Source organism: Erithacus rubecula (assembly GCF_903797595.1).
Source record: "Erithacus rubecula genome assembly, chromosome: 4".
NCBI lineage: Eukaryota > Metazoa > Chordata > Aves > Passeriformes > Muscicapidae > Erithacus > Erithacus rubecula.
This window is the reverse complement of record NC_136686.1, coordinates 65,744,054-65,756,834: the sequence shown is the minus strand read 5'-3', so window position 1 is coordinate 65,756,834 and position 12,781 is coordinate 65,744,054. Positions and strand designations below refer to the sequence as shown.

General features: G+C 41.9%; 1 protein-coding gene across 2 annotated transcripts; it reads left to right on the top strand.

Annotated features, from left to right (window-relative positions):
* The first annotated feature begins 296 nt into the window (after positions 1 to 296).
* On the top strand, positions 297 to 12,543 carry RBM17 (RNA binding motif protein 17). 2 transcript variants are annotated; one of them, XM_079304195.1, is made up of 12 exons: positions 297 to 417; positions 1,600 to 1,740; positions 2,836 to 2,952; positions 3,784 to 3,950; positions 5,801 to 5,895; positions 6,413 to 6,469; positions 8,164 to 8,305; positions 9,199 to 9,350; positions 9,986 to 10,059; positions 10,399 to 10,497; positions 10,816 to 10,888; positions 11,022 to 12,543. In XM_079304195.1, exons 2-12 carry the CDS (start codon positions 1,618 to 1,620, stop codon positions 11,123 to 11,125), a joined length of 1,203 nt encoding a protein of 400 aa, XP_079160321.1. In that variant the 5' UTR covers positions 297 to 417; positions 1,600 to 1,617; the 3' UTR covers positions 11,126 to 12,543. The 2 variants fall into 2 exon arrangements, with proteins under 2 accessions (XP_079160321.1, XP_079160320.1); XM_079304194.1 differs by having other exon boundaries at positions 5,798 to 5,895.
* Positions 12,544 to 12,781: the final 238 nt, after the last annotated feature.

Genomic DNA, 12,781 nt, shown 5'->3' with positions numbered 1-12,781 from the left:
GTGAGGGGCTGCACTGGCAGCAGTGCCGTGCTGCTCTCCAGTCCCGACTGGTCCGTAATGGGCTGGCTGTAAAGGGTGGGAACGGCGGCGATACCGTGCCGCCCTCACAGTCCCGACTGGTCCGTACTGGGCTGGCTGTGACGGGCGGCAATGGTAGCGGCGCTGTCCCGCCCTCACAGTCCCGACTGGTCCGTACTGGGCTGGCTGTGACGGGCGGCAATGGTAGCGGCGCTGTCCCGCCCTCACAGTCCCGACTGCTCCGTACTGCCCTGTGAGGGTCGGACACGCCGGCGGCGCCGCTCCCTCCTCCCGCCGCCGGGGGGCGCTGGCGCGGCGGCGGCACGGGGCGCGTTGCGCAGGCGCAGCCATTCCCGGCGTGCTCAGCGCCGGCTGATGGCGGCGGCGGCGCTGGGGCGGGTGAGTGGCGGCTCCGGGCCCGGCCTGGCTCTGTGGGGAGGCGGCTCCGGGCCCCGCGGGGTGTGGGGAGGCAGAGCAGGGCAGGGCGGGTGTGCCACGCTCAGCGGCTCCTCGGTGGGGTCCTGCCTGTGTGGAAGGTGGGGGGGCCGTCAGGGCCTGTTTCGCCCCCTCTATTCCCAGAGCGACGGAGGTCGCAGCCCACCCTTCCTTTTATCGTGGGGACAGTCCTGTGCCTCTCTCCCTTGGCCCTTCCCTGGGTGACAGCGCCCTCCCTGCCTTTATCCGTGCATCCATCCATGCGTTGTTCAGGGAAGGGCAGCACAGCTGGGGAAGGGTCTGGGGCACAAGTCTGAGGAGGATTGGCTGGGGGGGCTCAGCCTGGAGAAAAGGAGGCTCAGGAGGGACCTTGTGGCTCTGCACAACTCCCTGACAAAAGGGGGCAGCCGAGTGGGGATCGGGCTCTGCTCACAGGTAACAAGCGAAAGGACAATAGACAATGACATCAAGCTGCACCAGGGAAGGTTCAGGCTGGACATTGGGAAGAATTTCTTCTCAGAAAGAGTGGTTAAATGTTGAAACGGAATGCCCAGGGAGTGAAGTCCCCATCCCTGGAGCGTCCAAGGAAAGGCTGGCTGTGGCACTGAGTGCTCTGGTCTGGGTGACAATGTGGGGATCAGTCACAGGTTGGACTCGCTGATCTCAGAGTTCTTTTCTGCCTTGATGGATTCTGTGATTCCCCAGTGTGTCCTGTCTCCCCCTGGATATCATCACTCCTGCTGCCAAAATCCTTCTGCTCCGTGGCAGGTGGGAATTCCCATGCCATCCTGGGGATGTGCCTTTATAACCCCTGCTGTGTTTCATCCCAAAGCCAGATGTTTAATAATCTTCAAAACCTCCTTTTTCTCTTTTTCAGTGAACTTCTTGCTATTGAGCCCTAATTGTTCATATTCCAGTGCAGGATTAAATTAATTCTTGACCAGTTTTCATTGCCTTTCAAACTGTTACATTTGTACAGCTGTGCTCTAGCTATGTGTATTTACCACAGGTAAAAGGTCAGTTTTCTCTGGCTCTAGGAAAAGTGAAATAAGAGGTTGTATACCTGTATATGCAAACTATTAGCAAATAACCTGGAAATAGTTTTGTGGTTTGACCTGGAGGTGTTTTTTTGCTTTTGCCTTTCAGTTTTAAATTGAAGAGAAAATGTCACTTTACGATGACTTGGGGGTTGAGACCAGTGATTCCAAAACAGAAGGCTGGTCCAAGAATTTCAAATTGCTGCAGTCTCAGTTGCAGGTGAAGAAAGCAGCTCTCACACAAGCAAAGGTACAGTCCCTTTGTGGTTTTGCTTTCTGTTTTTCAGACTTCCTTCATGTTCAGTGCATTGTGTTTGTGGCCTCAGAATACTGATTTGGGGTAATCTTGCTGCCATTTGTCAGTAAGTTTGTAGCAAAGAGCCTGGCAAAGCTGAAGGGGAAAAAGGGAAAATGCGTTTTTCTTGATGTCTGTTAGAGGGAGTGTTGCAAAATTAAAACTGAAGAAAGCACTGATATATGTGCTGCAAACCTCTGAGCTTTTAACCAGCAGAGCCAAAAGCTGATCTTCAAATTTAGCTTTAAAGATAATAAGATTCAGCTTTATAAATATTTTTAAAATATAAGTAGAAGTCGCACTGTGATTGATTATTCACATGTTTACATCATTTTATGGCTGTTATTTAAAGGGCTCTTGGTGCTAACCTGCAAATCATTATGTATTAGAAATTTTTACAGTAAGTATTTCCAGAGTAGATGAAAGGGAGGAGTGCAAGCTGATTCTTATTAGACTGTGACAGAGCCATTTTCTCTTTTTATTGCTGCTTCTTTCACCCTTTTTCTTTGAGCAGTATTGATATTTTGGTTCAGGCAGGACACAGGTGCTCTTTGGGCTGTGTAGGTTCTGTAACTAGAACAAGAAGCAGTGGCACTGATGCCAGATACTTAAGTAGCTACAGCATATTTTTTTCACTGGAGTTACTCCTGATTTGTGCTGCTGGAATTTGGGCCAGGATTTAGTTGATAATTGGTGCTGAATGCTGTATTAGTTATATTCTTTGTCCATATAATTGATGTGTAGTGTATCCTTAGCCTAACAGAAGGATAGGATAGGATTAGAAAACTCAACAGTTCATAAGAGATTAAAATATTTTATCTGGTGATAAATGGGAAGAACAGTAGATCTTTGGAATAAATCTGAGGTTCTTAGAAACTAACTCAGGTCAAACTCACTTGAATTGATTGGATGAATTTTTAATGCATGTTTCTCGTCCCAGTCAAAACCTGAGATTATTCACCTACCACTGCAAAGTAGAATCAAGTAAGTTGATCTTTAGAAAACTGCTGTATCATTTTTAGACATTGTATGTTTTGGTGATTTTTGCAGAGTCAGAGAACAAAACAAACCACAGTCCTTGCTCCAGTGATTGACCTGAAAAGAGGCAGCTCCTCTGATGAGAGACAGATTGTGGACACACCCCCTCATGTAGCAGCTGGGCTAAAGGTAAGAGCAGAGCAGCTACAAGTGCAGCTGTTAACAAATGTTGTGGAAGTTGAATGTTTCCTAGTGGTCAAAAAAGTGATTACTTTCTGAGAATGTCTTCCTCTGCTGAGAGTTCTTTAATTAATATTTCAATTTTAGACTTCCATGTGGTACAGCATGGAATTACCACGGTTAATGTGCAGTTATAAAATAGTGTTCTTAGAATCCTGGACAGCTTCAAATTACTTGGCAAGACAGCAATTTGGGCAGCTAAATAGTGACTATAATTGTGATTGCCTCAGTGTTGGAACTGGACCTGTATAACAATCAATGAAAAATAAAAGAAGAGCCACCTAACCTTTTAAATGGATGTTTCATGGTAAGGAATCATGAGAAACTCTCTCCCTGCAGCTTTTTCAAAGAAAAAGTTCTGAAATGGTTCTTTCAGATTAGAGGAGAACAGTCTGTGTGCCTCTGTTGGTATTATATCAATAGCAGCTGATAAAAAGCCTGATGAGATTGTGTGGGAGGACCCTGGCAGATGGTTGCAGCAGCAAGATGCCATAAAGCTTCCAATAATGCATTCATGGGGTTTGACAAATTCCTGTCCATGCTGATTTGCTGCTGCTTTGCATTTTGCAAGGGGAGGGGATGGTTCTTTCTTCATTGGAAAAATTTGATGTAATGAGAGACTAGATTAAATATTAGTTTTAAATAAAGCTAAGTTTCTTCTGGCACCAGCCAGGATATTTCCTGACATTACAGAAATCAGGAATCTGAAGTGTTAAATTTTTACTTTCCAACTGGGTATTGTTTTCAGATCTCAGCTAAAATAAATTATTTCTTTTTCAGGATCCTGTCCCTAGTGGTTTTTCTGCAGGAGATGTGCTGATTCCCCTGGCAGATGAGTATGATCCCATGTTCCCAAATGACTATGAAAAGGTGGTGAAACGTCAGAGAGAGGAGAGGCAGCGGCAGCGGGAGCTGGAGAGGCAAAAGGAGATTGAGGAGAGAGAAAAGTAAGGCTTTTGTTTAAATAACTGACACATTGACTCTTATCTAAAGAATAGACATGTCAGTTTGTTTAATTTTATCTCTGTTTTCATGGAAGTTCTTAGAGGTTTTGTGGATACTGTGTGCTTGTAGAAGCAAGTGCAGTGTTTTACTTAATATGTTCTAATGCTCTTGGTAAAAATCACCTAAGAGTGCAAAAACAATAAGAATTATCAGCTTTGCAGCCTCTTTAGCTGAAAGATCCTTGTCAAAATTATTCTGTATTTACTTTGTTTCACTAATAACAACAATATTTGGGTACTTCATGATTGTTATCAGACTTTGACGTTGCAGGTGTTTCAGAGGATTTGATGTCAGTGCCACCTGACTACAGAGAAACCTTTTCTACTCTCAGTGATGAACCATCTTTTCTGCTTCTAAAAACTACAGACTGATCCTAAATAAAGTTTTAAATGTAGCTGGCACAGCCTCTGAGAGGCATAGTTGCATTTCCTTTTTAAATCCTCTGCAATCAGTAATTTAATTATTGAGTAAGTTAATTATGTGTTTATTAATCTATTGTCTCTGGACTAAAGAAAATACTATTTTATTTTTAATGCCCTTTCCCTGAAATAAGAAATCTCTGTAATCCCATTAAGGAAGTTGAATGCAGATTCAGTATCTGATTATTATAAGCAGTAAAATGTCTGCCAGCCAGGCAGAAGATTACATTTGCTCATTTCAAGTGAAGTGAATCAACCATATTTATCACAGTATGAATCATCTGAAATCTGGAATTGCAGTTCTGCTGCCCTGTTTAGATTGTGGAAATTAATATCTCTAGTCATTAGGTCTTCTCATAAAAGAAACCTCAGTGCCTGAGGCTCTGCCCTGCTGGCATGCAAGACCTCAGGAATCTGGGATGTCATTCCCACAGCTGTAGCATTGACTGCTCTTTGGTTGTATTTGTGTGTTGGGCCAAGAGTCTTTTTACATCTAAACATTAAAGAAAAGAGGTGAAAATTGCACAATAAATTCTGATTTCAAACTGGGGAAACAATCTCAGCCAAACCTGCATCAGATGTGTGCTTTGGGATACAGGCTGTGCATTTGTTCTGATTTCACAGTGTGGAGATTTAGAAAGTGGTTCCACAGAAGAGCTGTTTTTATCATCTTTTAGCACAGTTTTGGTGGCTGTGCTAGGAAAAAGATCTGATTTGTGCACCAGGTGATGCTCTGAACTTTTGAGATAAAGTGCTTTTCCTTTTTGTTGTGTTAAAATGAGTAATTTCTTCATCACATCAGATAACAGCAGAAGTGTAAACAAATCTTGAAGCATTCCTTACTTCACATTAGAATTTTTTTCTGAATCTTATTTTAATTGCCAAGCAAGCTTCTCAACAATTTGATGTTTAAGCATGAGGCTATCTTTTTAGTGGGTAAATGATATTACTCTGTATAGCTTGTGATGGGAAATGTAAAAGGGATTCTGTGCAAAGCAGGGTGATTGATTAAATAATGTCTGTTACCTTGCTCTCTGTTCCATCCAACACCTATTCCACTGTAGTCATTCAGTCCCTCTGGTCTGGTGGTGTGTACAGGATTTCTTCAGGTGCTTCCTCCTTTTCATGCTTTCTTCTTGGCTGACTTGCAAGTGGAAAATGATCTTGGTTTAGATCCACCTTCTGTTTTACCAAAAATGCCCCGTGAGGGTAAAAGCAAAGAACCAAAGTGTTAACTTGCACTTTCATGGGAAACATGTTAAATGCCAGTTGGATGGAGCAGAATAATTCATCCTGCAGGGGTGGGATCACAAATTAAAGCCAAGAGTTGACTGCCATGGTTTCTCATCCTAACTTGCTGTGTCTCCTAGAAGGCGTAAGGACAGACACGAAGCCAGCGGGTTCTCGAGGCGACCAGATCCAGATTCTGATGAAGATGAAGATTATGAAAGGGAGAGAAGGAAAAGAAGTAAGGGAGCTGCTGATGGTTTTGGTGTGGAAAGAGGAGAAAAAGAGGAAGGGGAATTCACAGTCCTATTTTCATTTCTAGGTTTCTCTTTCCTCTCATGAGTACGCTGTTAATTCTGAGCCTTTAGAGTAAATCTGGCATTTTATTATAACATAATACAATGGAAAAGCCTGGTGTTTTTCCCTGGAGGCAGCCAAATTGCTTGTGAAACTACCTCTGTTCAACCTTAGTTTGCAGATACCTGTTGTAAGTTCCTGTATGGTGTAGGTTCCAGGGGAGGGGTGAGACATAACATAAAATCAAGCTCTGAGAATCACTGAGTTTTTCACTATTGCAGCTTTTCATTCCTGCATGTGTTTAATCAGTGCCCTTAGAGCTTGTTAAGTGATGTGGATCAGAAATACATTTTTGCATAAACAAAATTAGTCTTTATTCTCTTTGAGCAACAAAGTTACAGTAAATAACTCAGGTTTGTTGTGATACCCTCCAAATGTGTTGTGTTCCATTTTGCTCATAGGTATGGGAGGAGCTGCCATTGCACCACCCACATCTCTGGTTGAGAAGGACAAAGAACGTGAGTACTCCAAAATCCTCTTCTCTAAACCCAGCAGTGTTAATTTCTTACTCAACTTTTTATTTAGTTAAGTCCTCCAGCTTTTCCCGTTGGAGTCTGTAGCAGCAGGACATGAACAACTTCTTTGTTAGTGGGGAGAAGCTGTGGGGGACCTGTGATGCTGCCCTGCTTCACATCTCTGTTCTGAAGAAATCTTTCTGCATTGCTGGACAAGTGGCTTGGCAAACTGGGTTCTTCCAGCCTACTATCAGATGCTATTTGCTTTTGATATGAAAGAAGTGTCACAGGCAGGTTTCTTTGTCTAGACTAGAAACCTTCACAGTGTGGAGAAAGATTTTTATTTTTTTTTTCCATTGCTCTTTACTTGAGGAGGTACTTAAGTGAATATCTTTTCTGAAGCAATTATGCACTAGAGACAGAACTTTGCAAGTTTTTCAGGGATGCAGTTTAGCTAAAGAGATTTGTGTGCAGTGGTGGTGTGAGGATATCAGTTGTCCACGAGATGGCATCATCCTGCTGTAGGAACAAAACCATTCCCTTTCTGTTTTCATGTCTAACTGTTGTAAATTTTAGGATTTAAAATAATTACCAGTATGTTGTCCACTTAAGAAAATAATAAGAAGAAATCTTGTGCACACAAACTTTTCTTTGGGAGTCCTCATTGTATTTATGAGAAGATTAAAACGTAAAAAATACCTCAAAGCTTAAGTGAGTGATACAGTGAAAGCTTTTGACTTTATGTAAACCTTCAAAACAGAAAGGCATTGTGTAGAGTAATTAATTAAGAGCAATTGATCAGTGTCAAGGAAAAGTAAATATAAGCTGGAAATAGTAGAGATATCCATAAGGGGAGAGCTTTTAAAATGTGATATGGTCCCACAAAGAAACCTTTGCATGGTTTCTTGCTTGATGCCCATATCCAGGCTGGAAGAAAACAAGAAAATACTGGTGTAGCTAAAGTCCCATAGTCCAGTCCATCTGCTGTTTAAATTGGCATTATTTTTCCTCATATTATATCCTCAAACTTCATGTCTGACCTTCTATTTGATAAGATACAAGAGCTGGTGTACAAAAAAATATTCTAAAATTACGTCAGTCTGGTAAAAGTCCATAAATCCGTTAAGAAGTTATATTTTCTAGTGTTCTAGTAGGCTTTTTTTTCATTTTGTTGTTTGACTTGTCAGTGGAAGCTGATTTAATAATCCAGCCAGTATGATTGAGATATCCAGGTCCATTTCCATCCCCAGGAAGAGCTGCAGTTCAGAAATTCCCAGTGAGATGAGTTGCATTCATTCTTTTTAATAGACTGGTTTCTCTTCTCTGCAGATGTGCAGTGTATTTTTATTACAGTCCTTGGGCCTTGAGTTGTGTGCATTGATCCATTTTTGTCAATGCTCTGTTCCTGATGAATGGGAGTTTGTCCTCCAGATAAACTCTTTGTAGTGCAGGTGGTCTCTTAATGTTCCTCTTCTCATTTAATAAGAGGATAATAAATGCATTATAGAGCTGTGGAAATCTACATCCAATGAGGAAAAGCCAGAATAACTCAGATGTTTTCGAGGGAGATAGGTGAGGGAGTGTTAAAACAGTGTGTGCTAAGGAAACATTCTTCTGATTTGGATTTATGTGGAAGACCTTTTCACATTTTGTTAGGATTTTATTGAAAAAAACCCAAATGTCTCTGTTTTTTCCAGCTGTAGCATCATTCCCATATGAGGAGGAGTCAAGACCTCGGGCACCTTCTTCCAAAGCAGCAATTCCTCCTCCAGTGTATGATGAGCCAGAGAGACCTCGTTCCCCCACTGGACCCAGCAACTCCTTCCTTGCCAACATGGGGTAAATAAATGAGTGATTCCTGCATGTTCTGTGGGAAAAGGCATTGAAACCAAGAGCTGAAATAGTTTGTCAGGAGAGAAGAGCACAACCCATTGCATATATGTAGTTAGTCTGAGTTCATAGAGTCCAAATTGGCAGGATACAGGAAAAAAAGTGGATGGGCAGGGTTGGGGGAAGCTGATCTGAGGTGGTTGCATTCAAGGATGTGCTTTTAAGCCACACTCCAGCACAAAGTGTTTATGGCCTGTACAAGCCAAACAATGGAGTGTACTTGAAAACATAAGTGGCATGTTAGTTCTTTTCCAGCTTTGTCTTAAATGTGCTATTTTGATATTTCAAATAATTTCAGCTGTGCTTTGTTCAAACATTCAGAGTGTATTTGCATGAATGTAGCAGCTGTGGCTGCAAATCTGCCCATTTACTCTCCTGCCTCATATGTGATGGTTGTGTTAACTACAGTGGCAACAAAGTGAAGGTGAATCTATAGCTAAAAACAGCTTAGAGACCTCGTTTTTGGGTTTGGTGGGGTTTTATTTAATTGTCCAGAAAAAGATAACCAAGCTTGGTACTGTTGGACCACCTTGTGCATTGTTATTACCTCTAATTCACTTCATTGAAGGAAGGGCTAAAAATCTGACCTAACCTGCCTTACTTTGACCACACAATTGGCTCTTTCTTCTGTGATTTAGTGTTCTAATCTTTCAGCATTACATAGCCAGACTTTTTAGCCTTTTGCTTAGAAAAAAATCATGTAACTGATAGAAACTCCTGTACTCTCTGCCTCTATGTAAGGAGATTTTAGGAGGTAGAATATTTGAGCACTCAGGAGAAATGCAGTGTTAATGTTTTGTGGAAGAAAACATTACAAGCTGATGTTTCTTTTCTTTTTGCAGGGGGACAGTAGCTCACAAAATCATGCAGAAATATGGTTTCAGAGAGGGCCAGGGACTGGGCAAACATGAACAGGGGCTCAGCACAGCACTGTCAGTAGAGAAAACAAGCAAGAGGGGTGGCAAGATCATTGTTGGTGAATCTACAGAGAAAGGTAATTGTGTCCTGCACCAAGTGTGTGAGAAGTGAAGGTCCTGACTTTCTGTTTACCATCTGTCCTTGTTGAAAACACTGGAGTTGGAAAAATGACTCATATTTGTTCTTGTGAAGTTTTTTTTTTTTTGTAAAGGGATCACGTATGCATTTTTGTAGTTCATCCTCCCCTTCCTCCATCAGTTGTCCTCCTTCAGTGTTGCTGAAGCCTCTTCACTTCCAGGGCTGATCCTGCTTTGCTCTGATGACTTTTGTCCTGTCATATCCTGTTGATATTGCTCTCATTTTCCCTGTTCTTGTCTGGTCTTGAGACAACATCCAGGCTTCTGAGCACAAGTGGTGAAAGTCAGAATAATTTTAGCCTTGTAGTTCTTATGATACAATTCTGAACTTTGGAATTATTTCTCTCAAAGAAATAGTACATTGTCAGTGTTACTGCTTAATTCACACCTTTAGAATTGATTTTTCTGCTTTCTGTCATTTCAGGTACATACAAGTTATGAATAACTGTTCCTCACTAATAAGAAATTACATTTTGTGGCTTTTATTCCAGTGTTTAATCAATGATATTCTGATAAAAGTCCCTAATTGAGCTTTAATCTTAAATTCATGATTCACTGTTCTGTCTTCAAACAGAAACAGGCAAGAAGGCAGATTCCAACCCCTTGACTGAGATACTGAAATGCCCAACTAAAGTGGTCTTACTGAGGGTGAGTTGGGAGTATGGGAATGTGTCTTGGTGTTGTAATGTTTAAACCTCTGTTCCTGATACAAAACTGCACAATTCACATGGTTCTGGCCTGCATCCACGTGGTGTTCTGTGTTCTGGAGGAATTCTGTGATTTCCTGGGGTGCAAACTGTAACTTTAAATCAACACTGCTTTAAATTGTGCAGTTCCCTTGTCTTAGGGACAGGGAAATGTCTCCTCCTGTAGCTCTTAAACTTTTAAAGTATTTGTGGTCACAGTTCACAGAGCATCTGTGATTTGTCTACACAATCATTTGCACAGACTTCATCCAGTGAGTTGATTTTATTCTTTGACTTTCAGAACATGGTTGGTGCTGGGGAGGTCGATGAAGACCTTGAAGTTGAAACTAAGGAGGAATGTGAGAAATATGGCAAGGTTGGGAAATGTGTCATCTTTGAGGTAAGAGACAATCTGTCTTTCTTTTTGGCTGCTCTGAAAGTAAACTGGGCACTCATTCCTCACAACTGGAGTGTTACTGCCTAAGAGTGTCATACATAGATCTCTCAGGATCCTTTACTGTGTTGGCACTCTGGATTTTCTGTATCTGTAAGATACAAACATCTAATAATAGCAACTGTGCAAAAATCACTTGAGTATTGTGTTTTTGGAATCTTCTTATTTCGTTCTTTCATTGCCTTTGTGAAGAGCAGCAATTGAAAGCAATGTTCTGGCTACTGTTCTAATTACTTGTGGCTTGGGGTTTTTGTTTTCTTCCAGATCCCTGGTGCCCCTGATGATGAAGCTGTAAGAATATTTTTAGAGTTTGAACGGGTTGAATCTGCCATCAAAGGTAGGATCCTAAATTGTGTCCTGTGAACTTCTGCAGAGAGATTAAACAGTCTCACTGATCATGTTGTTGAGTTAAAGAGATGTTTATTTTCTTGAATTGCTGCTTGCTGATCTGCTCTTCATTTCAATTCCAGCTGTTGTGGATCTGAATGGAAGGTATTTTGGAGGCAGAGTGGTGAAGGCTTGTTTCTACAACCTGGACAAGTTCAGAGTGCTGGATCTGGCAGAACAAGTTTGATTTTAAAAAATCTAGCTCGAGGTGTCATTGTTTTGGCAATCACGTTTTCAGCAGTAGGCTGGGAATAAAGAAGAGAAAAGTAGCTTTCCTAGCAGACTGGAAACAAGCCTCATTGAATGGATTTTACACATTCATTGTGACTTATGTTTTTTTGTAATATAAAGCCCTTTGAAAGTAAGATTCACGTCTGTGTGGTTTTGAATTGCACATTTCTGCTTTCTGCTCTGGGGATCCTGGTGTTTTTGAGCATTCAGATGATTTTGCTCTGTTGAAAACCCACTGCTGAGGAAATGCTTTGTCTGTATTCTGCTTTGTTCTGGTGCTTCATCATGGAATCCCTGTGCTGGATCCACAATAAGTGTGAAGCTTTGGACAAGGACTGTGCTGTGATCTCCTCCCTGATGGTCTTTCCTAGAGTTAGAGCTTTGCTCTCCTGAGTCCTCATCTCTGCACACCAGTGATTTGAGTCATTAGACAGTTGCAGCTGGTTTGTTCTCCTGACTCCAGGACAAAGCTCCCATGCCAGAATGGAGACTGAAATAACAAGGATTGAGTCTGCCTTCACAGATCAAAAGAACATCCATGTCTAATCCAGGGAAATGGAAAGAGGAGGGAATTTAATGGACTTTTAGCAGAAGCTCTGTGCTGTTGAGCAGTCTGTGCTGGGAATTTCCAGGGATAACTGATTTCAGGTCATTAGGTAGGGAGAAGGGAAACTCCTTCCTGTATCTGGCCAGCTGTCAGAATCTCACTTCTCTAACTCACACATAGGCAACTGAATTTGTTTAATTATATCAAACCTGGCATGTGCTCTTTCTGTTTATATTTCTGTATTTGAGGTTAAATACCATTGGGGTTAGGCTTTGTTTTCCTTTTGGGAAGGAGTGCCTGTGGAAGTTTTCAAAGTAGGAGGCCATGGAGGGAAGTTCTCATGAAAATCTGAAGAGTTGACAAACTAAACTACTAGACACTACTACTCTTATTTCTAACTTGATGTGAAATAGTGTGCAGCTCTCTGCTCGTGGTTTTATGTTTTGTTTGGGAACAGTAGGTGACAAAGAGTTGGCAAGAGATGACTCTGCAATGGTGGCAGTTGTCCCTGTGCCCCATGGCACCCAGAATTGTGCAGATACTGAAGTGGCTGTGAGCCCTGAGGGCATTTTAGCTATTTGAAAGCTGATGCTGGATGTCTTCTTCCTGTTACACACATGGACTGGGGGGAGGGGGGACAGACCTGTAGTTCAATGCTGTGAATATCTCCAGTTCTTGCTCTTCTGTTGAGTCTTAGCAGCAGATTTCTATAACAAACCCTTGGATCTTGTGTTTTGCTTATTTTGTCTGCTTGTATTCCACCAAGCTCTGTATAAACATTTGCTTGTAAAACAATTTTTTAAAAAAACTGATATTTTAACTCCTGTGTGTTGGCTTGCTTACTCCACTCATGTGTTGTGCAAGGCAGTCCCTCAGAGTTGAGCACTTCTGCACCACAAGTTGGCACTTTCTCTGTTCCACCTTCACTGCAGCAGAGGTGAGGAACAGGACTGACACCAAAACCACAGGATTTGGGGCAAAAACCAGAATTTAGGTTCTGTTCCTGCCTCTGCTCTTCATTTTCTCTTTGAGCAACACTTGAAGGCCTTTGCTGCTTTGTAGTAA

What these genes read in the sequence shown, in the direction of transcription:
- RBM17 (XM_079304194.1), top strand. Translation starts at nt 1,618, where the DNA reads ATGTCACTTTACGATGACTTGGGGGTTGAGACCAGTGATTCCAAAACA. An exon ending in GAGATTGAGGAGAGAGAAAA is followed by an intron (nt 3,951 to 5,797) that starts GTAAGGCTTTTG and finishes TGTGTCTCCTAG; the next exon opens with AAGGCGTAAGGACAGACACG. An exon ending in GGTTGAATCTGCCATCAAAG is followed by an intron (nt 10,889 to 11,021) that starts GTAGGATCCTAA and finishes TTTCAATTCCAG; the next exon opens with CTGTTGTGGATCTGAATGGA.